This window comes from Podarcis gaigeae (assembly GCF_964106915.1).
Source record: "Podarcis gaigeae genome assembly, chromosome: 3".
NCBI classification, from domain to species: domain Eukaryota; kingdom Metazoa; phylum Chordata; class Lepidosauria; order Squamata; family Lacertidae; genus Podarcis; species Podarcis gaigeae.
Genome location: NC_139680.1, coordinates 91,789,895 through 91,815,428, shown reverse-complemented (window position 1 = coordinate 91,815,428; position 25,534 = coordinate 91,789,895). Strand labels below are relative to the sequence as shown.

The 25,534-nt window shown below is 43.8% G+C and overlaps 1 protein-coding gene across 1 annotated transcript in view; it reads left to right on the top strand.

The window, feature by feature from the left end:
* Positions 1-210: 210 nt before the first annotated feature.
* CAPN2 (calpain 2) overlaps positions 211-25,534 on the top strand; it is a 33,199-nt gene continuing 7,875 nt past the window's right edge. The window contains exons 1-13 of the mRNA XM_083733335.1: positions 211-719; positions 5,913-5,982; positions 10,598-10,716; positions 11,568-11,701; positions 12,133-12,301; positions 15,958-16,041; positions 18,937-19,022; positions 19,388-19,462; positions 20,242-20,402; positions 21,596-21,765; positions 22,536-22,547; positions 23,164-23,375; positions 25,145-25,181. Of these exons, the coding sequence (XP_083589461.1) occupies positions 483-719; positions 5,913-5,982; positions 10,598-10,716; positions 11,568-11,701; positions 12,133-12,301; positions 15,958-16,041; positions 18,937-19,022; positions 19,388-19,462; positions 20,242-20,402; positions 21,596-21,765; positions 22,536-22,547; positions 23,164-23,375; positions 25,145-25,181 (1,566 nt within the window). The 5' untranslated portion in view covers positions 211-482. The remainder of the gene's footprint in view (positions 720-5,912; positions 5,983-10,597; positions 10,717-11,567; positions 11,702-12,132; positions 12,302-15,957; positions 16,042-18,936; positions 19,023-19,387; positions 19,463-20,241; positions 20,403-21,595; positions 21,766-22,535; positions 22,548-23,163; positions 23,376-25,144; positions 25,182-25,534) is intronic.

The window sequence follows — 25,534 nt, the reverse complement described above, 5'->3', positions numbered from 1 at the left end:
AGCCTCAAAGAGATGGGGAGAATGTAAAAATAAGGCTGCTGTGAGAGTCTTTCCATATTCATCGGTGAAATGCTAAAAGTTCATAAGGCGCGTGCCCTTATAACGGCGCGTGTGACAATTTGGCAAAACAGCTTTGTGTGTGGAAAGGCGTCAGTCCCCTCCCCCACCCCACCCCACCCCGCAGGACATTTGCTCTTCTCTTTGCAATAGTGATAAAAAGCGCGGGAAATGCTGCCCCTTTCGCCTACAGCGGCCCTCGGCCGAGCTGCAGCGAGAACTGGTGGGCGACAGGCCCGCTTGCACCGCCTGGATCTCGAAGGCCGACCCGGCCACACCCCGAGCGCAGTGAGGAGAGTTTTCCTCCCGTTGCATGAATCATCGGCAGCCCGCTTCGCCGCCGTCATTTGCGTGGAGGAGATTCGCATTTTTATGACCAGCTCCGTAGTTGGCGGCGGCGGCGGCAACAAAAGGGAAGAGCCATCATGTCTGGTCTCGCAGCTAAATTAGCAAAAGACAGGGAGGTCGCCCGAGGCTTAGGCTCCAATGCCAAGGCCGTGAAGTACTTAAACCAGGACTTCCATGCGCTGCGGGACGAGTGCCTCGAGGCGGGGAAGCTCTTCCAGGACCCCTCCTTCCCCGCGGCCGCCTCTTCCCTGGGCTACAAGGAGCTGGGACCGAACTCCTACAAAACGAGGGGCATCGTGTGGAAGAGGCCGACGGTAGGCGTTCAGACGTGCTCGTGTGTTCACGCGGGACCCTTGGTGCAATGGGGGCGAAGTGTTGCTCTAGGACCAATCAGACTGCTGCATTTTGGGTCCTATTCAACTCAGTACATAACAAAGACTTAAGTTAAAGAGGGAAATAGTTACGAGGCGGTTTTGAGAACGGGATTCTGCATTCGGTTTGGGGAGAGAGAATAAGAGAGGTGGAAACGGGGGCGGGGAATTGAATCTGAATTTAGTTCTTTGGGAGTTTGAGTGTAACTAGCAACTGGGACTGTGGGTGGAACTTTCTGTTCAGAAGGCCCGGATTCCTAAATTAAACATCCTATGGGATCCCTTGCATTGCATATACAGTGGTACCTCGGGTTACATACACTTCAGGTTACACACTCCACTAAGCCAGAAATAGTGCTTCAGGTTAAGAACTTTGCTTCAGGATAAGAACAGAAATCGGGCTCCGGCAGCGCAGCGGCAGCAGGAGGCCCCATTAGCTAATGTGGTGCTTCAGGTTAAGAACAGTTTCAGGTTAAGAACAGACCTCCGGAACGAATTAAGTACTTAACCCGAGGTACCACTGTACTCTTGGAATCGGCCCACCCCTGCCTGAATTGTGCGGGATCTGGCTTTCTTGGCTGTGGCCCATCACAGTGGAAGGGAGGAAAAGAAAAGATCAACTTCTGATACTCAGAATCACTCCAAGTCTCGTAGTCATCCTTTTGCCAATTGGGTATGCATCCATTTAGGATATTTACTAGAGTGCCAACAGAGTTTGCTTGTGCTTATCATTTCAATGCATTTTTATACTAGAAGTAGGGATTCTAATTTGGGTTGGTTGTAGGGAGCATGGGAGGTGATGATCATTGTGGTTTAGTTGATGCAGCATAGGATGGTGTGCTTGTTGAGTATGCAGCAGAAGTTATGAGTAAGTTAGAAAAAATGTTTCCTTTGTATAGGGAGGCAGAGTAGGGTGGGACTGAGATTGGCAGCATGTCCGTTTGCTTCTATACAAACTATTGCCTGATAGGAATACTAGTTCCCGTAGGATGTTACAGAGCTAATATATAATTTCCTGATTCAGGTAGGTAGCCGGCTTGGTCTGACACAGTCGAAAAAAATTAAAAAATTGTCCAGTAGCACCTTAGAGACCAACTAAGTTTGTTCTGGGTATAAGCTTTCGGGTGCGTGCACACTTCTCCAGATACAATATAATTTCCTGTAAGCTAGTGGGATCCTAGGCCTGTTTACTCAGAAGTAAGTACCACTTTCTTTCATGGGGATTCATCTACACACTGCAGCAAGTGTGTTTAAGGCACAGAGGCAATATCAAAATGCACTTGTCGCTTTCTACAGGGAAAGTTCCCATATTCTGTGAGAGGAAGAGCCCATCAATCCAAACACAGTGGTAATTAAGAGGATTTCTGAGAGACTAATATGGAGGATTCAAAAATCTAGTTTTGATTGTTTAAGCTCACTCACTATCTTTGTTTCGTGTGAACATAAGAGCCCTTCTGGATCAGACCAAGGGCCCAGCTAATCCAATATCCTGTGGTTACAGTGACCAACCAGTTGCCTATGGGAATAACACCTCCAAGCAGGCCACGAGCCCTCTATCTCATGTGGGCTAGGAAGGTTGTAGGCATTTAGGAAGTATGCCAAGTCTGAAAATACCAAGGCACAGGTGAAATGAGGTGAAATGGATAAATAGTAGTTAGAACGCCAAAGTTCCATCTTTACTCAAATCATGGATGCTTTCATGCTTACCTTTTTTGCCCTATGCTTCATGAACCACACTCATAATCATAAGGCCTGTTCATACGGCCAAAATACATCTTTCACTTGCCATGGGGATGCCACATCGTTCATGTTGAGAGTCTCTGCAGCTCCATAGGATGCCTGTATGCAGTCATTATCCATAGAATCATAGAATCATAGAGTTGGAAGAGACCACAAGGGCCATCGAGTCCAACCCCCTGCCAAGCAGGAAACACCATGAGAGCACTCCTGACATATGGTTGTCAAGCCTCTGCTTAAAGACCTCCAAAGAAGGAGACTCCACCACACTCCTTGGCAGCAAATTCCACTGTCAAACAGCTCTTACTGTCAGGAAGTTCTTCCTAATGTTTAGGTGGAATCTTCTTTCTTGTAGTTTGGAACCATTGCTCCGTGTCCGCTTCTCTGGAGCAGCAGAAAACAACCTTTCTCCCTCCTCTATGTGACATCCTTTTATATATTTGAACATGGCTATCATATCACCCCTTAACCTCATAGGATAGGGGGGCCGGTCCACTGTCCCTCAGACCTTGTGGGGGACCAGACTATATTTTGGAAAATAATAATAATGAATTCCTATTCCCCACAAATAACCCAGAAATGCACTTTAAATAAAAGCACACATTCTACTCATGTAAAAACACGCTGATTCCTAGACCATCTGCGGGCCAGATTTAGAAGGCAATTGGGCCAGATCCAGCCCCCAGGCCTTAGTTTACCTACCCATGGTAGTGATCATTGTGAAGAGGTCTTCTAAATGTTATGGCTGAAGCAGAGACAACCACTGACTGGGGAGGCTGTTTTTGGTGAATATGCCCAAGTGTACGCAAATCCTGGATTCTCATTTAGCAGTAACCTCGCAAAGTAGTTTTACATTGTCAACTAGCCATGATGGCTAGCAATGCTTCTGAATACCAGGTGCTGGAAACTGCAGGAGGGGAGAATACTTTTGTGCTCATTTCCTGCTTGCAGGTTTCTTGCAGGCATCTAGTTGGCTACTGTGAAAACGGGATGTTAGCCTTGATGGGCCTTTGGCCTGATCCAGCAGGCTCTTTTTACATTCTTATGCTCATTCAGCAGTCCTATTCATGCACTGTACCCACCCTGTGCACCACACCCAACCCTACATTGTGAAATATTCCTGTTTTATGTTTTCAGGAGGGACAATAGATTGTATGCCCTCACCTGTTGTTTCACTTCCTTCTGCTTTCCTTTTATATTAGGCCATATACTAGGCTTCAAAAGGTGGAGGATAGTCCTTCATTAAAAGTTTGTAAGCAGTAGCTGGATGCCCACTGATCGGGGATGCTACATGAGTGGATTTCCAGCAAGAGGCTGGGTTTGATGGCTTCGAACTCTGTGTTTAAGTCACCTCTCCACCCTTCATTTACTTGCCTGTCCTTTTCTTATCTTGGCAGCCACTCATTTCCATAGATGCATTTATTGATGCATCTGCCTTCTGTCCATCTAGTGCCTGTACTTTTCAGAGTCAGATTTGAATGCAATTATTTACATGCTTGCATCCTTTATTTACAATGCTGAAAGAGCAAATTTTGCTTATAATATGTGGCGCATTCACACTGCGTGATGATGTGCATTCAGGCTCTTTTTTTGGGGTGCTGTACACATGACATCACTCTGTTTCATCCCTGCCCCACACTACTTGTCAGTCTAAAGTACATTCTGCTGGAACAGTTACAATCTGTTTCGTGCCAAGAATGTACTTCTCAAGCGCATTCTTGGCACAACACCTTTTTTCTCAGGTCATCTTCTATTGGGGCAGGCCTACTGAGGTTGCAGGGGTGTGCTACTCCCCATCACCATGATTAACTTCTCTATGGATGAAGTAGGTAAAATTGGAAGTGGTGCAGTAGCTTAGCCACCTCTATATACTGATATATATCCTCTGTATTTCAGTATATCCTCTGTATATCAGTATATCAACACACCAGTTTCCATACCCTCCCTTTTGGAAGACTAGGATTTTTTTCATTTTAAAAAAAGACTAAGGTCTGTGGAAGCACTAATTGAGGGGAGGGGAACAGAGAACACCATTCAGCACTAATTTGAAAACATGCCCATCTGTGTGTATGAACAAATGGATATTAGCTGCCACTTTAGATCAGGGTTTCCCAAACTTGGGTCTCCAGCTGTTTTTGGAGTACAAATCCCATCATCCCTGACTACAGGGGATGATGGGAGTTGTAGTCTCACAACAGCTGGAGACTCAAGTTTGGGAAACCCACTTTAGGTGATGTTATCTCGTGAAGGTGTGTATAGTTGCAAACTGCTCTGTACCAAAACATACTGTGAAGAAAGACCCCTCTGTGTTTCAAAGGCTATGTGGTTTTCTTTTGAATAAAGGGGATTTTCTTGCTCAACATGTCCAGAAGCTTTTAAGCAGCACCAGGAACACATGAAAATAAATATTTTTCCTTGAGGGTACGAGCCAACCAGACCTCCATAAGTCTTAGCATTATGCTCTTTGAAGAAGGAGAAGTCAGCTGAGGAAAGTGGAGGCCTCTGTGTATTCAAGGATGATGTTTCCATGGCTGCATGCTTTGCATAAGGGCAGAGAATCTCAGATTTCAGCTTAGTAAATCCAGAAGAAAATCTCCTTGAGTTTAACCGTTAACAAAATTGACAGAAAAATAGCATCAGTCATATTAAACCAGAAGTAAGGAATATATTAACGTCCATGTAGAGAGGGAAACCTCAGAAAGTATCAGCACAGCACAACCCTATCGGTTTTTACTCCAAAGCAAGTCCCAATGTGTTCAGTGGGGCTTACTCGCCCCACTTCGGCTCCCAACAGTTACCAGATCAAAAGGTAAGAAATATCTTCCGTACTGTTTCTGTCTCTGAGTGCATCAAAAAGTTGCCCACAATTCTGAACTAGAGAAAGGGGTTAGGGCAGGTTTTCCCAAACTTGGGTCTCCCGCTGTTTTTAGACTATAGTTTCCATCTTCCCTGACCTTTGGTCTTGCTAGCTAGGGATGATGGAAGTTGTAGTCCAAACACCCAAGTTTGGGAGACCATGGGTTAGGGTAATAGCACAAATTGCCACTAAGAACTCCTTTTTGGATGCCTGCCTCCGAGATTCTGAAGTGGTTAAAACATTGTCTAGAACAAATATTTTAGAGGTTTTGGCTTTTCATTATACCCAGCCTTTGCTGACTTAGTGCCTCTTTTGGATTTTAGTCATGTACATAGTTGGTCTGCTTAGAGCCCAATGACTTCAAAGAGATTTAGCCAGCCTAACCATGTGCAGGATTGCAGCTGATGGGAAACATAATCCCAACACTCCATAGACATGCATGTAAAGATACCAGGGTTGCTACTGGAGATCAGCCTGGAATGTCCATAACTTTAAATAAATTTATTTTCTTACATATTTCTTCTTACTACTTGCTTTGCCAGGAGTTGTGTTCCAATCCTCAGTTTATTGTTGGAGGTGCCACCAGAACTGATATCTGCCAAGGAGCTTTAGGTAAGACAGAGACTTCGCTTAACTTCCTGTTGAAGCACTCTTAACATGATGCCTACCTTGTTTTAGATATATTTACTTTATTTTAAAAATGTATAAACCTGCTTTTCATCATGTCGGCCTCAAACTAAACCAGGCTATTTTTCTCTTCACCTTTCGGAGGGAAACGTAGCTTCCTCTCAGCCATCATATTTTGAAAATCATCATATTTTCTCTTTGTTGTGTGATTAGACAAAGATCAGACTACCACCACATCTTATTCCACCTTGGGTTCTTTTATCATTGCATCAGAATTCTGATTTTAGCACCCTTCAGTTCCAACACAGTTTAGCCTCTTCCTGAATCATTTTCCCTCCAGAGTGTTGTGTGTGCTCCGTATCCATGAGATAACGCTGGCTTGTGGCATTTGACTTTAACTTCCAGATAAGAGACTCCTTTTTTTCATCCTTCATGCAAATTGCACTTCATTCCAAGAAAAGAATGTTGTTTGTGCTTCAGGGCAGGTATGCATTGATTTCAACAGGCTGAATCCAGGGACAAATAAAACCATGACATTGGCATTACTTCATAGCCGCAAACTACGATGTTCTTTTGTAAGGTTTCCTTTCTTTTTGCCCTTGCAGTGTCACAAACCACACCTTAAACCCTATTTAATGTTGCATTTTTCTTGGACGCAGAGCCATACTGCACCTTTGTTCTGGATTTCATGTTGTCACACACCTCAAGTAGTCGCAGCAAGACCTTACTATTCCAACAAGCATTTTAAGGAAGTTTTCTGTCTCTATTATTATTAACTTTAATTGATTTTATCCACTTTTTGTAATTTTTATGTACACCACTTAGAAACTTCAGGGATTAAGCAGATTCGTGTGTGAAGAAACTGTGTCATTCACCAGTCTGCAACATTCCTCTAACCTGCCATTTTCAAAGTAGTGTGCACTGTGGCACTGGTTGGCAAATTCTGAGCTGTTTAAGGCTTTATAGGTCAAAACCAGCACTTTGAATTGGACTTGGAAACTAACTGGTAGCCAGTGCAGTCGGACCAGGATCGGTGCAATATGCACAAACCGTTTGGCTCCGGTGAGCAACCTGGCCACTGAATTCTGCACCAGCTGAAGTTTCCAAACCGTCTTCAGAGGCAGCCCTACACATTGCAGTAATCTAACCTTGAGGTTACCGGAGCATAGACAACAGTAGTTAGGCTATCCCTGTCCAGATGAAAGGCACTCTGGCATTGTGACATGGAGAGAAAGTTAGGTGTAGCAATCAGTCATTTAGCACTTACAATACCTTTCTCCCTTTTAAAAATGAAGCTTGTTTTAACTAAGAAGAATGTAGCATTCATTATATTCTTCAAATTGTATGGCTTGCAAGTGAGTGTGCAAAACAGGCAGTCCATGCTAATTTGAGACTTACGGTACATAATGACCTGGTTTGCACATCACATTCAACCATAGTTTAAAGCAAACATTAAACCTTAGTTTGAAGCAAACTGTGTGGTTTAATCTGAGTATGCAGTATGCACATTGCTGCTATATGTGTGCTGCCAAAAAGCAAGAAAGTGCAGTTTGTTGTGACATCCATACACAGGAAAAGATTCACGAGTCCAGATTTGGATGTCACAACAAGCCAGACATGTTACCCAGTGGCATAGCTGGAGCAGAGTGAGACGTTTTCAGCAGCATACATTGGCGTGGTTCACTTACACATAAAACAATAGCTTGTTTTTAACTGTGACTTAATGTGATGTCGAAATCGGGCCACTGAACATTACAGACTCTAGCAAACTTACTGCACTGTAAAATTTATAAAGCTTTGTGGGTTTAAAAAAGCCCTTCCTTTGAATTAATTAATTAATCTTTTAGGAATTTTTAGATGAGTTTTCTCAGGTTCTAGTATTTTTTATGTTTATGTGTATCTTGTATTGTTGCATAGTTGCATATTACTGCAAAGCTCGCTGCGCACAGTGAGTCATTTTAGCAGAATGGTTTTTGCATAAAGGAAGCATGCTCAATATTTATGGTTTTGTTTTTTCAAAGGATGTTGCCATAGTATCACAGCAATGACCTATAAATAGGCTAGTGTTTCCCCTCTGATTTCAGTAGCAGATATATCTTCCCCAGAAATTAAAACCGCATTTACATTGTAAAAATTCATGTATGCATTTTTCTACAATACTGTGTTGTTGTGCCATGAGGATCTCCTATTTTACTCACTAGAGCGGTGTACAGTTCTAATATTTTCAACTGGGGAGGTGCTGTTGACAGCACCATCATCATTGCTTGCAATACATATATTCATACTCACCCTATCCTGCTGTGGGCTTTGAGGTGGAACAGTTTAATATGTGCACAGATTGAAGCAGTTGAGCTTTCCCAGTTGCTTCTGCTGATTATGTATTCTTTTTCAAGTGCATCTTTTACTGCCCATTTCTCATGTATCTACTTTTTTTTTTTTTTTACCATAACCAGAAGATTCTCTTCTGGAAATCTCACAGTAAGTGAAACCACTATAGAAGGGAAGGAAATTCTTGTGCCAAAGCAGCATGCAGGAAGAACAGAGGCAAAACCATCAACTTTTTAAGAAGATACGGTAGCTTATATAGGGGGACACACTTGTCCGAAACTGTGCACTAATTAATGCACTTCCCACAATATTTGGTTCTGATCTGTATCTATCAGTTCATTCTGGTTTCTGGTATGTCTGGTTCACCTCTTGTTTGGGATCCAAATCAGCTTTGTTAAAAACGAAGCACTTTCCCACCATGTACTATTACGGGGAATCCAAAAATGTCACAAAAATGAGCCTTAAATAGAAGTTGCAACTCTTTCTGGATAGCTCTCTTGGGTTTCCATGAGAGGCACCTCCCCTTTGTTCAAAGGGGCCCAGCCTGTTTTCGTAATTGTCATTTTCTGTATGTCTGCTGCTAAGTACCTGCCCAAGCAGGGACATGTGTGGCACTGTGGTCTAAACCACTGAGTCTCTTGGGCTTGCTGATCAGAAGGTTGACGGTTTGAATCCCTGCAATGGAGTGAGCTCCCATTGCTCTGTCCCAGCTCCTGCCAACCTAGCAGTTTGAAAGCACACCAGTGCAAGTAGATACAGTGGTACCTCAGGTTACATACGCTTCAGGTTACAGACTCCACTAACCCAGAAATATTGCCTCAGGTTAAGAACTTTGCTTCACGATGAGAACAGAAATCGTGTGGCGACAGCGGGAGGCCCCATTAGCTAAAGTGGTGCTCCAGGTTAAGAACAGTTTCAGGTTAAGAACAGACCTCCAGAACAAATTAAGTTCTTAACCTGAGGTACCACTGTAAATAGATACTGCTGGGGCAGGAAGGTAAATGGCGTTTCCGTGTGTTCTGGCTTTTGTCATGGTGTTCCATTGTGCCAGAAGCGGTTTAGTCATGCTGGCCACATGACCCGGAAAGCTGTCTGTGGACAAACGCCGGCTCCCTCGGCCTGAAAGCGAGATGAGCGCCGCAACCCCATAGTCACCTTTGACTGGACTTAACCATCCAGGGTACTTTACCTTTACCTTTTTACTTGCCAAGCATCACTGTTGATGAGCAGTTACTAAAGAGAAGGAGTGCATGATGCAAGCACAGCCACTCTACGGTTGCAAAATCAAGTTCTTCATTGGCTTATGGCAAAGATTCTCAGGACCTATCTAGCCTTTGGATGATAAGAGATCTCGAGATGCTTTGATGCGCCAGTAGAGTTCATTAGCATTGAACAGTCATCACAGACAGTTGATCTTGACAGTAGAGTTCTGTTTATTCAGTTTGAAAATGCTGAAGTTATTTCCCCCTTCCCCTCCATTGACTTCTTTATTCAGTAATTTGTGTTTTGTTTGTGTGTTTGGTGAACTGCAGTGCCACTGGAGGCAGCAAAGGTGAGGAGGCGAGTGTACATTGGCTCTCATCCAGCAGCACTGGTTAGCAGCTAACCATCCGATTCTGAAAGGCAGAGCCAGTCTACAGAGCTTCTCTGACTCACAGGTGGCAAAACTATAAAAGATGGAAAAGTCTGCTGGAACAGAGGGGCATCAGTGAATTTCCACACGTGTTGGGGAGAACCTTGTTTGTTAATATCATTTAGATGGATCAGATTAATCCAGAATTCTCAAAGCAAGATTCTGCAGAGACTGAAATCAGCTCTTTAAAAACATGTGAAAGTCCAAACATGCTGGTAATTCTGTATTCATCCGTCTTGGGAAAAGCTTATTACTGTTCCCAATTTTTTAAGGAAGGCTTCCCAACTATTCTATGCCAAATATCACTGGTCTTCCAAGACCATGCCCGTGCCCCTGTTGGTGGTGCAACTTGACACCTGGACCTGTTGCAGATCAACTCCCCAGTTGATTTTAAGGGGAGCAGGCAATTAAAAATTGCCCTCCTCACATCACCACAACAGCACAATACATGCTCCACACCCACCCACCCCACCATAATTAGAGTATAGAAGTACAGTACTCTGTCCTGCTCTTATGTTAATCTCTCCTGGTAAGATCAATAGGACTTAAAGTGCCTTACTTTTGCTTCTCCCCCCACCCCCCTTTATTTATTTAAGAGCATGGAGACTAATGGGAAATACTTTTGTTTTGCTTTCACAGGAGACTGTTGGCTCCTGGCAGCCATTGCTTCTCTCACGTTGAATGAAGAAGTTTTGGCTAGAGTTGTGCCCAGCGATCAAAGCTTCAAAGACAGATATGCAGGAATATTCCACTTCCAGGTACCACAGATACTGATTTCTGCCTTTTCCCTGGAAGGGTTATGCTGCTTTATTAGCACTGTATTTGCCAGATCAACTGATACCCTGGTATGCATGCAATGGAGGGTAGGGAAGCTTCAGGAATTTGGTTTTTGCAGAATCAGGTGTGAACTGACCTGATCCACCCCTCCCGGAAGAATGTGCACATTGTACAATTACCCTTTGGATGTTGCTCAAGGCAGTGATTGATTCTTTTGCCTATAACAACTTTAAAGCTGCATGCTTGTCTGGAGGTAATGCTCTCCTGATACAAGTACCTTTTTGTACACCTGAGCTATAGGGATTTTTCTGGGATGAATAGTGGTATCAGTCACCCTTCATCAGCCTGGTGCCCTCAGGTTAATGTTGGGGTCTGACTCCCCAGCAAACTTGGCCAGTGATCATGGATGATGGGAGTTATAGTCCAACAAGATCTGGAATGCACCTGGTTGAGGAAAGGGGCTGGTATTGGTTATATATTTTATTAGAAGATATTTAATCTACTCTTACACTGCAGATAAGGTGGCAAGCTTTTAGAGCTTCAAAAAGCTCTTTCTCAAAACTTAAGTGAAATGTTTGGTGAAGCGAGCTGGCACCTGGCAGTACACTCTGCAGAGGGCATCCCATAACTTAGCTGCCATCGCCAAGAAGTCCCTTTCCTCACTGAGGGCACCCAGAGAAGCGTTGCTGAAACTTATCTTGAGGTCTGGACCATTGTGTAAGGGGAGAAGCTCCTTCAGCTAACCTGGTCCCAAGCTGTTTTCAGCTGTGGTCAAGAGCATGCCTTCTAACACATTGTGATGATGATGATGATGATGATGATTTGTTTTCAGTTCTGGCAGTATGGAGAGTGGGTGGATGTTGTTGTTGATGACAAGCTACCTACCAAAGATGGAGAGCTCCTCTTTGTTCATTCAGCCCAAAGGAGTGAGTTCTGGAGCGCTCTGCTGGAGAAGGCTTACGCCAAGTAAGTAAAGCACAGCATCAGAGGTGGGGAATCTCAGGCCCAGGGGCTGAGCACTCCAAGCCCCTCTGCTTGGCCCTTGGGACTCTGTTCAGGGCAAGCCTTCTCTTGCCACACCTTTCACTTTATCAAGTGTGTTGACTACACTGGAATCACAATGGTTTGCATTAGGAAGGGATCATTCCTCTTTGTAGCATCAGGGGCCCTAGTCCATATGGATTAATAGTGTAATTATTTAATATACATATAGCTAAGGTACATGATCAGATCTGTGTGTCAAACATTTTGATGTATCCCATGTTGACCTTGGGCTTTTCGTGAATGAAAAAGAAGTAGTAGTGCAGACACCTGATTGTGAGGCTTTAGCTATGCTACACTTTAATTTCAAAGGCCGAGAAAAGAAAGTTGAAATGTCATGTTTGCCTCTTACACAGGGTGAATGGATCGTATGAGGCTCTCTCTGGAGGAAGCACCACTGAGGGCTTTGAGGACTTCACTGGAGGAATTGCAGAGTGGTACGAGCTGCAAAAGCCACCGCCGAACCTGTTCAAAATCATCCAGAAGGCTCTTCAGAAGGGCTCTCTCCTGGGATGCTCTATTGATGTGAGTTAGTGTTGTTTTCTTTCCAGCTGTCCCACGTTCTTTTGTGCATGCAGCAACTGGAAGGTTGCTTTAGTTAGGGGACTGTGAGGTAGTACAGAATTCCAAACCTCCAGGTAGTGCACAGGGACTGGAAAAACCTGAGCCCTTCCCCTCCTATAAGAATGGCTGGTGTTAATTTGAATGAGACTTTAGTGGGGGAAAGGGCCCCAAAAGAAGAATTCTCCTTACCTCTTCCATTGTGTATGCTCTTCAGTGGCTGGGTGTATTTTCACCTCATAGTTGCATTTGAGCAATTCTTTGCTGGGTCCCGAGAATCCTGCCTCAGTACACAAAGGGTCTTGTAGCATCTGAAATGCTAACAAATTCTAGTAGGGCACAAGCTTTCATGGACTAGGGTTCCACTTCATTAGACGCTTCTAAATCAGATTGCTTTTTAAAAGATTAAAAAATAAATAAGACTGCTCTGGCTACCCTTTTTAAGAATATACCTGCACACATCTTTAATTTCCCTGTCTGAAATAAATCCCCAAATGTGTGACTCTAAGAAAAGAAGGGTCTCTTTGGAGACCTCCACCATGTAGCTGCAGACAACACATCTGATTCCAAGTTCTGTGTACACCAGGGATGGAGAACCTGCCCCCCTCCAGATGTTGTTGGACTCCAGCTCCCTTCAGTAATGGCAAGCATAGCTAATGGTCAGGGATGATGGGAGTTGTAGTCCAGCAACATCTAGAAGCCAGTGATTCCTCATCATTGAGGCATGTAATAATAATAATAATAATAATAATAATAATAATAATAATAATAATAAAAAATTTATTATTTGTACCCTGCCCATCTGGCTGGGTTTCCCCAGCCACTCTGGGCGGCTCCCAATCAAATGTTAAAAACGGTACAGCATTAAATATTAAAAACTTCCCTAAACAGGGCTGCCTTCAGATGTCTTTAAAGATAGGATAGCTGCTTATTTCCTTTACATCTGAAGGGAGGGTGTTCCACAGGGTGGGCGCCACTACTGAGAAGGCCCTCTGCCTGGTTATGTTGCATGTACATTGCTGTCCTGTGGAATTAGGTTTCCTCACTCACTTCAGTACAGTTATTAACTCTGAACATGCATCCCTATAAGTTGTTTCCAGCATTGTAATGAATGAAGAAGCATTTGCAAGCGAGAGAGCTGTGAATGTGAATCAGAACTCCCACATGCAATAATAACTTAAGGGATAATGCCAAGGAACCATAATCATCATCTACGTTTTGGGATACTCCACCCTGCCCCTAATGAAGTAAGTTAGACTGAGAGATGATGGCTAGCCTTCAATCATCTGGTGAGCTTTTTTTGGATCTGATCTGTCTTCTCAATAACCTTGAAAGTGGAGGGTGAGGGATTGAATCTATAGTGCAAGTATGGGGAGTGCTGAACTTTTGCCACCTTCTTCCTGCTTTTGCTTCCTGTCACTCCACTGCCCCAGCAGCTTTTTCTCATGGCCAAGTTTGCTTCCATTACTGAAGCCCTGAAGAAAACAGCCTGATGACAGGGCACAGACTGTGGAGTGGGGAGTGGCAAGCAGGGCAGGGATCTGCGCCTCCTTACCCATAAATCTGCTTTGTGCTTTAAATCGCTTGCCCTTCTGTGAGTGATTATGGGGCGATCTTTCGAAAACCACAGGGCATCTGCCTTCACATGTCATTTCACCCTGGCTGCAAAACCGACTAGTTTTCTCTAGCCCACGCCCAGCATTCTTTCTTTCTTTCTTTTTCCCAGACATCTTTATTGAAAGTTGAAAAGTACAAAATTATACGTGCACTAAACATGGTGAAATGTAAATAAAAGAGAGAGAAAAAGAAACAGCACCCGTGTAGAAGGGAAAGTAAAGGGGGGAGGGGGGACCCCGAAACTTTATACTTTACAAAGTTGTTATTGTACTTCACCAGATCTTAACCTATTACAGTATTTGTAAGAATGGATTCCAAATGTCACTGAATTTGTCCATGGCAAGTCTGCATTTATATGCAAGTTGTTCATAGGTTGTGAGTTTGTATAGGTCTTCAATCCAATCGTTTCAGTTACCTTCTGCCAAAAATCTTTCAATACAGGACAATGAAAAAACATTTGTTTTAGAGAAACATTATCCCAGTTGCATCTCCAACAGTTAGATACTTTAGATAGCCCTTTTTTAAACAAACGTAATGGGGTCCAGTATTTTCCACGTGCAACATTCTATCCCTAACACTACTCTGGCTTCAGAATTTCTGGATTGTGGCAGATCTAGTTCTTTCAAATCTGCAACCAAAGCATCAGATAGCAGATGGCCAGACATGAGTGGTGCAGAGCCCCCTTTGTCTTACAGCTGCAGAACCCGGTCTTAGAGGTTGCATGCATTTCAGGCTCAAAACTGAGAAAGCCTTGCTGGAAAAGGGCCAGTTTGGATAAGTATTCAGGTGGGCAGACGCTTGATAATGTAAACAGTATTTCTGTAAACAAAGGGCTATCACTCCAGGAAGGAGCTTCTGCCGGAGGCTTAAGGGGGCTTGACTATAATCTCTTGGTTTCAAGATAAAATAAAAAGACAGTGTAATAAGACCCAAGGACAGGAACTCAAGGCCAAGAATGCAAATCTTTAATAGATAAAATATATTTGGAAGACACACAGCAAAGGCGAAGTATTATCAGTATGGTAACAGGCTGCAAGTAGCTCCCTGGGGTGTGGGGATGCTATTTTTGTTATTTTTCAGAGAAGGAGGGGCAAGTTGTTTAGAATTCACTTTCATAGTAGCACATAGCAGGGCAAACAGCCCAGTCAAAAATTAAGTAATACAACCTTATAGTTCCCAGAAATTCCTGCCTCTGCTGGCTTCTCATTCTCAGCCTTCACAAGAAAACTTCTTCCATCTGAGGACAAAACTGCATTCCCCCCCCAACGTCCTCCAGGCTCTGATGCCCTGATTCATTCTCTGTGATATCTAAATCCTAACTGTAGCAGAGTCAACTGACTTTAATTTGCACTTCCCAGAAGAACAATACATGAAAACACATCTAGCCTTAAAAATCCACACTTCTCCAAAGGCTGTGATGCAGCACAAAACATGGGCAAAGTTGTGTGTGTAAGGAGAAGCTGCGTACAAATGCATATACTAGTGAAAAGTAGCATACAGAAGGCGGAAATTGCTTGAAAAAAATGTGTATATTAAGAAATTTGCATTAAACATGTATGCAACTAGGAGAGCAATTTTTTAAAGAAATTGCACTCAAAATTGTGTTGTTTTGTCAGGTTGCCCATTCTTAAGGTTTGAACTGTAAATAGGCCTGAGAGCCAAAGATGCATACAATAATACTGTTTATACGAGATGGAAGAGAGTCTTCATAGAGTGAGAATGCAATCAATTGTTTCTCAGAGGCAGTGAGAAATTTGGCAAGCCCCAGCACCTCAGCTGACACAAGCAGAAGTCAACAATTTGGGGCAAGGGGCAGTGCTGGTTCGTATTGGCCAATTCCTCTTGTCAAAGACAGAGTATGAAGGAAAAAAACGAGAGGAGCTCATGGAGCTGTCAAGCCCCCTGCAGGAGCAATTGCCGCTGTAGCATTCAGCATGGCACTGGTGCTTCAGTGAGGGATTGTGTCACCACAGGAGCAGTGATATTTCCGTGTGTGTTTGCAGATCACAAGCGCTGCTGAGACGGAGGCTGTCACCACACAGAAGCTGGTCAAAGGGCATGCATACTCTGTTACAGGTGCAGAAGAGGTAAGCTCTCCATCTTGGGAAATGGCAAAATGTAGTGCGCTAAGGATATGATATCATTTTGGGCCAGTATTATTTCCTAGGCATCTGAGATATTATCTGTGAAATGTTTGAATGTACTGCCCTCTTGTGGCTATGAAGTCTCCCACCAGCCAAATTTTGCCTTATTAGCCCTCTTGAAATGCTAAGAAATATTTACTGTGAGCTGTATCACATGCTGCCAGTTAGTGAACCCACAATGTGCTTAAGTTTCGTTTTTCCGGGAAATCACATAACATACGAGGTGCACACAAGCATAGTGGGGAACTGTGTTTCCCCCTGGCTCCATCACAGGGTACATCTTATAGCCAAGATGGGGAATCTTCAGTCCATGCCCACCAAGAGATCCAGTTTGGTCCATGAGGCCATTTCACCCAAACCACACTCGTCCACCAGCTGATATCACTGGTAGGTGGAAGGAGACGGTTTAATCCTGCAGAAGGGAACAGGATTAAGCAACCAAAGCATCAGGATTTAATCTGCACATAATATGAGCAGCTGTTAAAGTTCACTGCAAAAGCACTCTTTGAAGCAGCACTATGCTTATCCTTTAAACTGAGGTGGGAGAGGTGCCTCCTCTTCTCCAGCCCCGCTCACTTAGAGGAGACATGCAGGACTGCTTCAAAAAGCACTTTTGCAAAGGGCTTTTAGACAGCTCCTGCACTCGTGTTACCTTGGAGGCTTCTAGTGCAATTAACTGTTGCCCCACCAGCTAGGAGCACCCCATGTCATCACCTGCACTTACCCCAAAGCAAAGTGGTGCAGATCCAAGCACTGAAATTCATTGTTCACCACCTCTCTCTGCCAGCTCAATGGCCTGCTGTAAAAGACAGATCACAGTTTGGAAAGGGTTAAATTTATGATGGATAGCAGGTATGGTAGAATGAGAAAGGGGAAAGGGAGATAATATATAATAATCTCAGCCCTCTCTCTCTCGCTAATAACTTCATTGATCTTTGGAAGACACCCAGAGTGATTATGCTGGAAGCATCCCTGCCCTTCTGATTAAAATGTTGTCTAAAGATGATTCTCTGGCAGGCTGTACAAAGGGTGGGTATGATAATGAGCAGTTGGCAGACTTCTGATTGCAGCTGGCCTTGGATGCTTTGGCTTCAGCATTTCCCAATATCAACAGTCAGGGGGAATATGCTGCTCCGATTGAGAAGGGAACTGCCTCTGAAGCTTCTCCAGGATGTTCCAAGGGGCTTCTTTTATTCCAGGCCACTAGCCAAGCACTGTGGCTGCCCTTGATAACTGCTATTCCAACAACTGCTGCCATAGTGCATATGATGCATAGGTCTTTGCAATCTGTTCCCCACCCAATTCATCCTCATAGCAGAGCTGTTTTTTAAAAAATTAATTAAAAATAGGTACCGTATATTTTGTGCTATAAGACGCATCAGACCACAAGACGCACCTAGTTTTTGGAGGAGGAAAACAAGAAAAAAAAAATCTGAATCTCAGAAGCCAGAACAGCAACATCTTGTGGTCTGATGCGTCTTATAGAGCAAAAAATACGGTACCTATTTTTAATTAATTTTTTTAAAAAACAGCTCTGTAGTGCCAAACTGCATAACACACATTGCATCAAATTTGCCTTAATAGAGCGTAGCTCACAGCACTGCTATGAGGATGAATTGGGTGGGGAACAGATTGCAAAGACCTATGCATCATATGCACTATGGCAGCAGTTGTTGGAATAGCAGTTATCAAGGGCAGCCACAGTGCTTGGCTAGTGGCCTGGAATAAAAGAAGCCCCTTGGAACATTGCGCAGTGAAAGCTGCAATCCCTCTTGCTGTTCTGGCTTCTGGGATAGCTGCGCAGCCTGCATTCGCTCCATAAGATGCACACACATTTCCCCTTACTTTCTAAGAAGGAAAAAGTGAGTCTTATAGAGCAAAAAATACGGTAGTTAATACGGTAGTTGGGGGGGGTGAGGAAGCCAGAGTGGATCCATGACACACAGAGGGGCTTTGGGAATCAGACACACACACTTAGTATTTCCACTGGGAAGAAGGCTCCCATTAGTGCCAGTTCCAATCAAAATAGCCAATGTGGAGGGGGCTGCTTAAGATCAGGGCCATTGGGGGGGGGCAAAAGGGTTAACGTGCCCCTCCCTTCCACCACGGCTCACATTTTTTATCATTTACCTAACCTATCATGTCATATTTCTTTGGATTCATATAATGGACATTCCTATACATAGTATATTAGATTTTCTGTGTTGCCCCACTTCACACAGCCCATTGGGTGAAAAAGACCTACACAACATTCCAATTGGAATATTCCCACATCCGCCAAGCAAATGAGATTATGCCCCGGGGAAGCAGCTCCCCTGCCATTGTGGAAGAGGAAGTATGAAGGGCAGCTAACCGTGCAATCCTGTACATGTCTACACAAATGTAATTGTTGAATTCAATGGGGCTTACTCCCACATACCTGGAAGCAAACCCCACTGACCTGAGTGCCACTTATGTTTGAGTAAGTTCACACAATATTGTCCAGCAAGTCGCTTACATTGCTGTTGCTGCAGTTTCATTGGGAGTTCAGAAGTCAATGCTGAAGGCGAAGGCAAGAAGGCCAGAGAATAACATGGAAGAGTTTGGGAAAACCATTGCTGCTTTTTTTTTTTTTTGCATGATGTGACTATTGGTCGGACAAAAAAACCACCCCATATTCCACAGGAAATAACAAGTCTTGATGCAAAAGACATTTAACAAACAATAACAACCTGGCAACAGTGCAGGCTTATTCAATATAAGCAGCTGGTTTCTCGGCCTAAAGAAAATGGAGAGCACCTGATTTCTTTCCCCAGTTCCCGTCTGATAGTGAACTTAACATTTTTCTAATCCTGCCAGGTGAATTTCCGAGGCAGCCTGCAGAAATTGATCAGAATCCGGAACCCCTGGGGGGAAGTAGAATGGACTGGAAAATGGAACGACAAGTGAGTTTCAAGCCTGGAGGCCAGAGCTGTGCATTTCCAATAAACCACATTTGGGCGTAAAGTTTCACATTACAGGTTGCCAAACTCTAAAGCAGTGTCACTGCAATGACTTCTTGAAAGCAGTCTGGCAACTGTAAGACCTAGATCACAGATGCATTTTCTAGCACTTTAATGAGCCTTTTGGGAATCTTTCCCTGCTTCAGTTAAGTGCATTCCCTCTGCATGTAAGTTATGCTTTTCTTGCTTTAAATGCTGCTGCATCTGTCCCAGCAAGCATTAGCGGTGGTTGGGGGGGACGACGAGGAATTCTGGAGAGGCCACCTGCTGTTCTAAAGATGGACATTAAACTGGCTTTATGTTTTTAGCTGTCCAAGCTGGAACGGAGTTGATCCTAAAGTAAGAGAGAGGCTCACACAGAAACATGAAGATGGAGAATTTTGGTAAGGTTGAAACATAATGAAGCAGCTTTACATGGAGTTCATCTCGCTCAATATTGTCTCCACCAACTGACTGACAACAGCTGTCCAGGATGCCCCTGCCCCACTTGGAGATGCCAGCGATTGAACTACAGCCCTTCCCTAACTTTCCAAATGGAGGGGAAGACATTATGAATACTATTCTAGTATACAGAAAGCTGACATACTTGCAGCCATCAAATTGTAAATGGATCTCTGGAACCAGTTCTGATCGGAATACACACAGACCCAGTATAGAACACCCAAAACATTGTCTTTGCTTTGCTATATTTAGTTTTGTTTCTCTTATAATAAAAATGAATAATAATACCTAAAACACCTGGATGGCTGGTGGAAAATACAGAGTTTTTCTAACTTGAGTAAATGGTCTGTAGGAGAAAGATTTCAAGTGGGTGATCTTTTTTTAAAAAAAAGCATTTCTTATCCTAAAGGCATAATAGCCAACTGATGTTGCAGCTTGCCAATGGAGCTTGCCATCATGCTGTCCAGAGATTGTTCTGGGGGCGATTGATTTGGTAGAATCGTAGAGTTGTAGAGTTGGAAGGGACCAAGAGGCTTATCTAGTCCACTCTGCTGCAGTGCAGGAATCTTTTGCCCAAGGTGGAACTCGAACCCACGACCCTGAGATTAACAGTCTCACGCTCTACCAGCTGAGCCATCCTCCAATCCTATAATACAATTGATGCATATTGGGATCGTCTTTTCTTAGTAGGCTTTTTTTCTCCCCTGCCACTATCCGATAGGATGTCGTTTACTGATTTCCTGAGGCATTACTCCCGCCTTGAGATCTGCAACTTGACTCCAGATACACTGGCCAGTGACAAGTTCAAGAAGTGGAGCCTGAATTTGTTGGATGGGAACTGGAGGAGAGGATCCACCGCTGGCGGATGCAGAAATTACCCTGGTAAGTCAGTCTTTGGCATAGAAGTAGCCGGCCTGGTGCCATCCAGATGCTGTACTCCAGTTCCTATCACTCACAACCAGCACAGCCAATAGTCGGGGCTGATGGGAGTTGTAGTCCACACCAGTTGCAGTTTTTTTCTGGAATTTCCTAACAACATCCAAACAAAATTATATAGAGCCCTTCTACACCAAGACTTCAGTGTTTAGGCACATGTTCACTCGGGTACCCACAAAGCTTCTGAACCCCCACCATCACCACTGCCCTCTTGGGACTCAGCTATACAGCTGCAAATAAAACGTTTTAAGTGTGTTTTAAGTGCAATATACAATGTGACACTAGATGGCAATGGTGAGCCTTATGGAAAATTCATTCTGTTTTTAAGAAGCATTTTCAGAACAGTTTTTATATGTGTCTGGATTTCAACTTGGTCTTGGCCCAGGGATGAGCAGCACACCCAAGCCACAGCAACTGCTCTATAAACAGCAGAGGGGAGGCAGTGGAAAGTGGAATCTGTGTGGTGAGGAGTCATGAAGGAAAACAGAAAGCTTTGTTTCCCCAGAGAGCAGCGGAGGTTGCAGAGGTAGAAGGCAGATTTATTGAGCATAGTGAGTTGGCATGGTGAAAACAGCTTGATTGGGGGGGGGGGGAATAATCCTGGATCTCAATGTTTAAGATCCTATTCGAAAGAAAATTTATATGAAAGCTGCATGGCATGGTAATTTTTTCAAAAATCACCTAGAAAGGCCTACAAAGTCTGTGAATCTACAAGCTTTACTTTGCAAAACATCCTCTTCAGTTTAGTCAAAGTCTGTTTGGCCAAAGTAAGTGAGGTCTCTGCACAATGCCTCCTGTTCAGTCTGCAATATCAACTACCAGGCGTTTTGATACCACTGACCTTTGTGGGAAAATAGGCCTGTCACATACTGTCAAAAATGGTCCACCGATTCTGGAACCTGACCTTTACTGGAATGCAGAGATTCAAAAAAGGAGCTGCAAGCAGCTTCACCCCATGTGAAAATAATTCTGAAGCTTCTTTAAAGAACTACATGTTTAACATCCTTAAAATGAGCGTGGAAATCTGAAGTGGAAGGGGCTGTATCTTCCCAAACCAGGAAGACGGCTTTGTGCCATCAGCACAAGCTGAGTCGCTGTAAGCTGAATATGGTTTCAAGTAACCTCCCTTCTTTCATCAGATACATTCTGGATGAATCCGCAATATTTGATCAAACTTGAGCAAGAAGATGAAGATCCCGATGACCCCGAGAGAGGCTGCACCTTCCTTGTTGGCCTGATTCAGAAACACCGTCGGAAGCAGCGGAAGATGGGGGAGGATATGCACACCATTGGATTTGCCATCTATGAGGCAAGCTTCTTGTTGCTGCTTTCCTTTCTTCTTTGCAAACTGAGAGGGAGTAATTACTTTTCAGGGTCAACGCTGACATGTTCAGAAATGCATAGTGCATGGGTTGCATAATCCATAGATTGATGGTGGCTTATTGAAAAACGCAAATCTCCCTTTACCATTAAAAAATGGTTCACCAAATGCACTTTCGTCACTTATTTGTGTGTAGCATCAAGTGACAGTTTGCATTTCTGCATTAGCCATCATAGACATGGCAGCTAAAACATGCACACCATCCGATTCGAAATGCTTTTTCGGTGGAGATGGATCACACCCTTGGCAGAAAGGCATCAAGCAATTAACATGCATGCATGAATCAGCCCCAAAGTCAAAAACAGACAAAACATTTATCTGGTCTACTGCAGCCCTTTAGGAAGGTCATAGATGTTGAAGACTACTATAATAGAAAAATGGGTTGTCTTGTTGAATGATAATACCTGGGCCAGCATTCTCCAACCTGTTACCTTCCAGATGTTTTGGACTAAAACTCTCTCATCAGTGCCTGTTGCATAGTCACTGGTCAGGGATGATGGGAGTTGGAGCCCAAAACATCTGGAGGGCACAGATGTTGGGAAAGGCTGATCTAGATTCTAGAATAATACATACTTGCAAGGGCAAGAGCAGGCAAAGATTTTCCCAGTTAAAGGAGTTGTGCAGAAGTGGCAAATGAAGCATTGTTGAGTGTTGTTGATTTAATGTACACCTTTTTTTTTCTTCTTGCTTTCCCACAGGTACCTCCACAGGTATGTGCAACTTCTGTGCAATGGAACGTGTGTTCCTGGTCTAAGAATGTCCTGAGGATGGGGAACTTCCAATCAGCATTTAAAGAACTATTTTAAACCAGATGTTTAAACTTCCAGAAATGTATGTTGTTTAACATGCAAGTTTTGTCTTTCACCATGGGCCATGTAAGCACATTTTTACAGCCACGTGTTGACTTTATTTGCCAAAGGTCTGCTTTTCTTTCCCTGGACTCTAAAGCCCTTAAAATGCAAATTTTCCTCCAGCACCTTTTAATCCTTCTGTGATACCTCAATTCTGATGTCTGGTTCCAGTTGTATGGTTTGCTCTCAATTTACCCCTCCCACTACCATCCCTGCTCCACCCACATGGCTGTTTCAGCTTTTGATCTGTGGCACATGTTCTGAGGGACACCTCTTTCTGGCTGAGCTGAAGGTTCTTTTCAAGCCAATAGAACTAATTTTCTATGCTTCAATGTATTTCTCTTCCCATGTAACATTCTTATATTTGTAATCATTAACTCAGCTGTTTAGAACTGTGTAGTGTCCTCATGGCCCTTCTTCAGTTACATTCTGAACTGGAATAATACCGTTGCTTTTTTTGTTTTCTCCAATGAAGTCTTCCGGCCAAACAAATGTCCACCTGAGCAAAAACTACTTTCTAACGAACAGAGCGAGAGAACGATCAAACACATTCATCAACCTCCGAGAGGTGTTAAATCGGTTCAAGCTTCCCCCAGGAGAGTACATCATTGTGCCATCCACTTTTGAACCCAACAAGAACGGGGATTTCTGCCTCCGAGTCTTCTCAGAAAAGAATGCAGATTCACAGTATGTCACTGCCTCTACTCTATTTTTCTTTGTTTCTCCCTATCTTGAATGGTTTTATGAATCTCAAAGCACTGGAGGAACCATATTGCTTCAGGATCATGTTGTGCATCCCATTCAGTTAGACAGTCTATCTGGTGAAAGTTAAAAGGAAAGAGGGCTGTTGTGTGATGGTGTTTTCCCCCCAGATTGGTACTCCCCAGGTGTTTTGGACTACAACGCCTGTCAATCCCAGCCAGCATGGCCAATGGTTAATGGGAGTTGTAGTCCGACAACATCTGGAGAGCACCAGATTGGGAAAGGCTGGACCAAAGGACTTGAACAACCTATTAAGGTAAAGGGACTCCGTGACCGACTCTGGGGTTGCGGCGCTCATCTCACTTTATTGGCCGAGGGAGCTGGCGTACAGCTTCTGGGTCATGTGGCCAGCATGACTAAGCCGCTTCTGGAGAACCAGAGCAGCGCACAGAAATGCGGTTTACCTTCCCGCCGGTACCTATTTATCTACTTGCACTTTGATGTGCTTTCAAACTGCTAGGTTGGCAGGAGCAGGGACTGAGCAACGGGAGCTCACCCCATTGCAGGGATTTGAACTGCCGTCCTTCTGATCGGCAGTGTGGTTTAGGCTGTGTAGTTTAACCCACAGCGCCACCCGCATCCCAACCTAGTAAGGTATACTTAATCCTTGGTTCCATGGGACCTAACCAGTCAGGTTTCAAGGACTGTTGCGACATCCTAATTTTTTATCTGCCATTACAGGAAATTAGTGAGGGTTTTCTATAAACCACCCATAATTATTTTGAGTGGTATATAATTACTCCTGAATAATGTTAAACAGAGAGAGGCAGAACTTGAACCCACCATGTGAGTGTGTGATTTGGAGTAAGCTCCCTAGTACGCCCTCTCTTTCATCAGACCATGTTTCTGGGAACAGAGGGCTACAAATCCACAGGCATATGTGAAAGAACCTTAAAACCATGTTTTATCATAGTTGCACAGCATAAGATTTTGGAGTTTGTCTTTCAGTCTTTTTAGAGTTTTTTTCAAACATCTGTCCAGACAAGTCATAAGAGTGGCTGTGTTATATGCATTTCGTCTGTGGATAATTCTCAAGTTGTTTTTCTTGCCTCTTGGGCCTACTTCAATGCATCAGGAACTCATGGAAAGTTTGGTGCGTGTTGTTGCCTTCACAACCCTCCATCACCCCATTCGCTTTCCCCTTCCCCTTCCCATCGCTGTCAGTGCCAAGAAGAGGTGTGCACATTGTAAATGATTTCACTTAAAATGCTACTCAGTGAAGGTGAAGGTAAAATACCTACTGCCCACCTAGGCCAGGGATGAGGCCTTCTCAGATGTTGTTGGCCTCAAACTCCCATCAGCCGCAGCCAGCATAGCCAGTGGTGAGGAATGATGGGAGTTGTAGTTCAGCAATCTCTGGTGGGCCACAGGTTCCTTGCCTCTGCCTTAGGCCCTCACTCAAAAAAATTAATTCTGTGTAATGTGCACAAAAAATGACCCCGAAGTTTCCAATGATCTGCTTCATTTGGGTATACCTGAATGTTACAAAACCTGTAGCAGCTGCAGAGAGAAACTTTTCCAAATATTAAATACCCAGGGAACCTTTAGAATAGGGTAGGAAAACTGTGGGGTCTCTGGATGTTGCTGAATTCCAACTCCTAGATTCCCCCCAACCCTTCTTTAGAAGTTCAAATGTCAATCTAAGTCTGCTTGCATGAAATAAAACTAACAGCCATTCCTCTGCTCATTTTTAGAGTTGTTGATGATGAAATTGAAGCCAATATTGAAGAGGTATGCTGCCTAATATGAAAACTTGTTTTTGCTGACGGCAAAGTGCTACAGGCAAAAGAGAGAACATGAGCTTGCTTTCCAGGGTTGCTGGGGGGGGGGGTTCTGAGCGATTGTAGAAGATGCACAAGGCTTTTGGGAGTGATTATGCCATCATTAACCTATTGACTCATAGAAGACAGTTGTTGCTGTTGAAGGGGCTGAATTTTGGAGCTTGCTAACTTACAAAGAAACCCAGGTCTGCAGGGTTGCCGGTGGGGTGGAGTGTCTGTTTTTGGCTAGAACAGCAGAGCTGGGAGAAAGGGTTAATCCTGCCTACACAGAGAGATACACACTGTGTTGCCAGTCCTGATTCA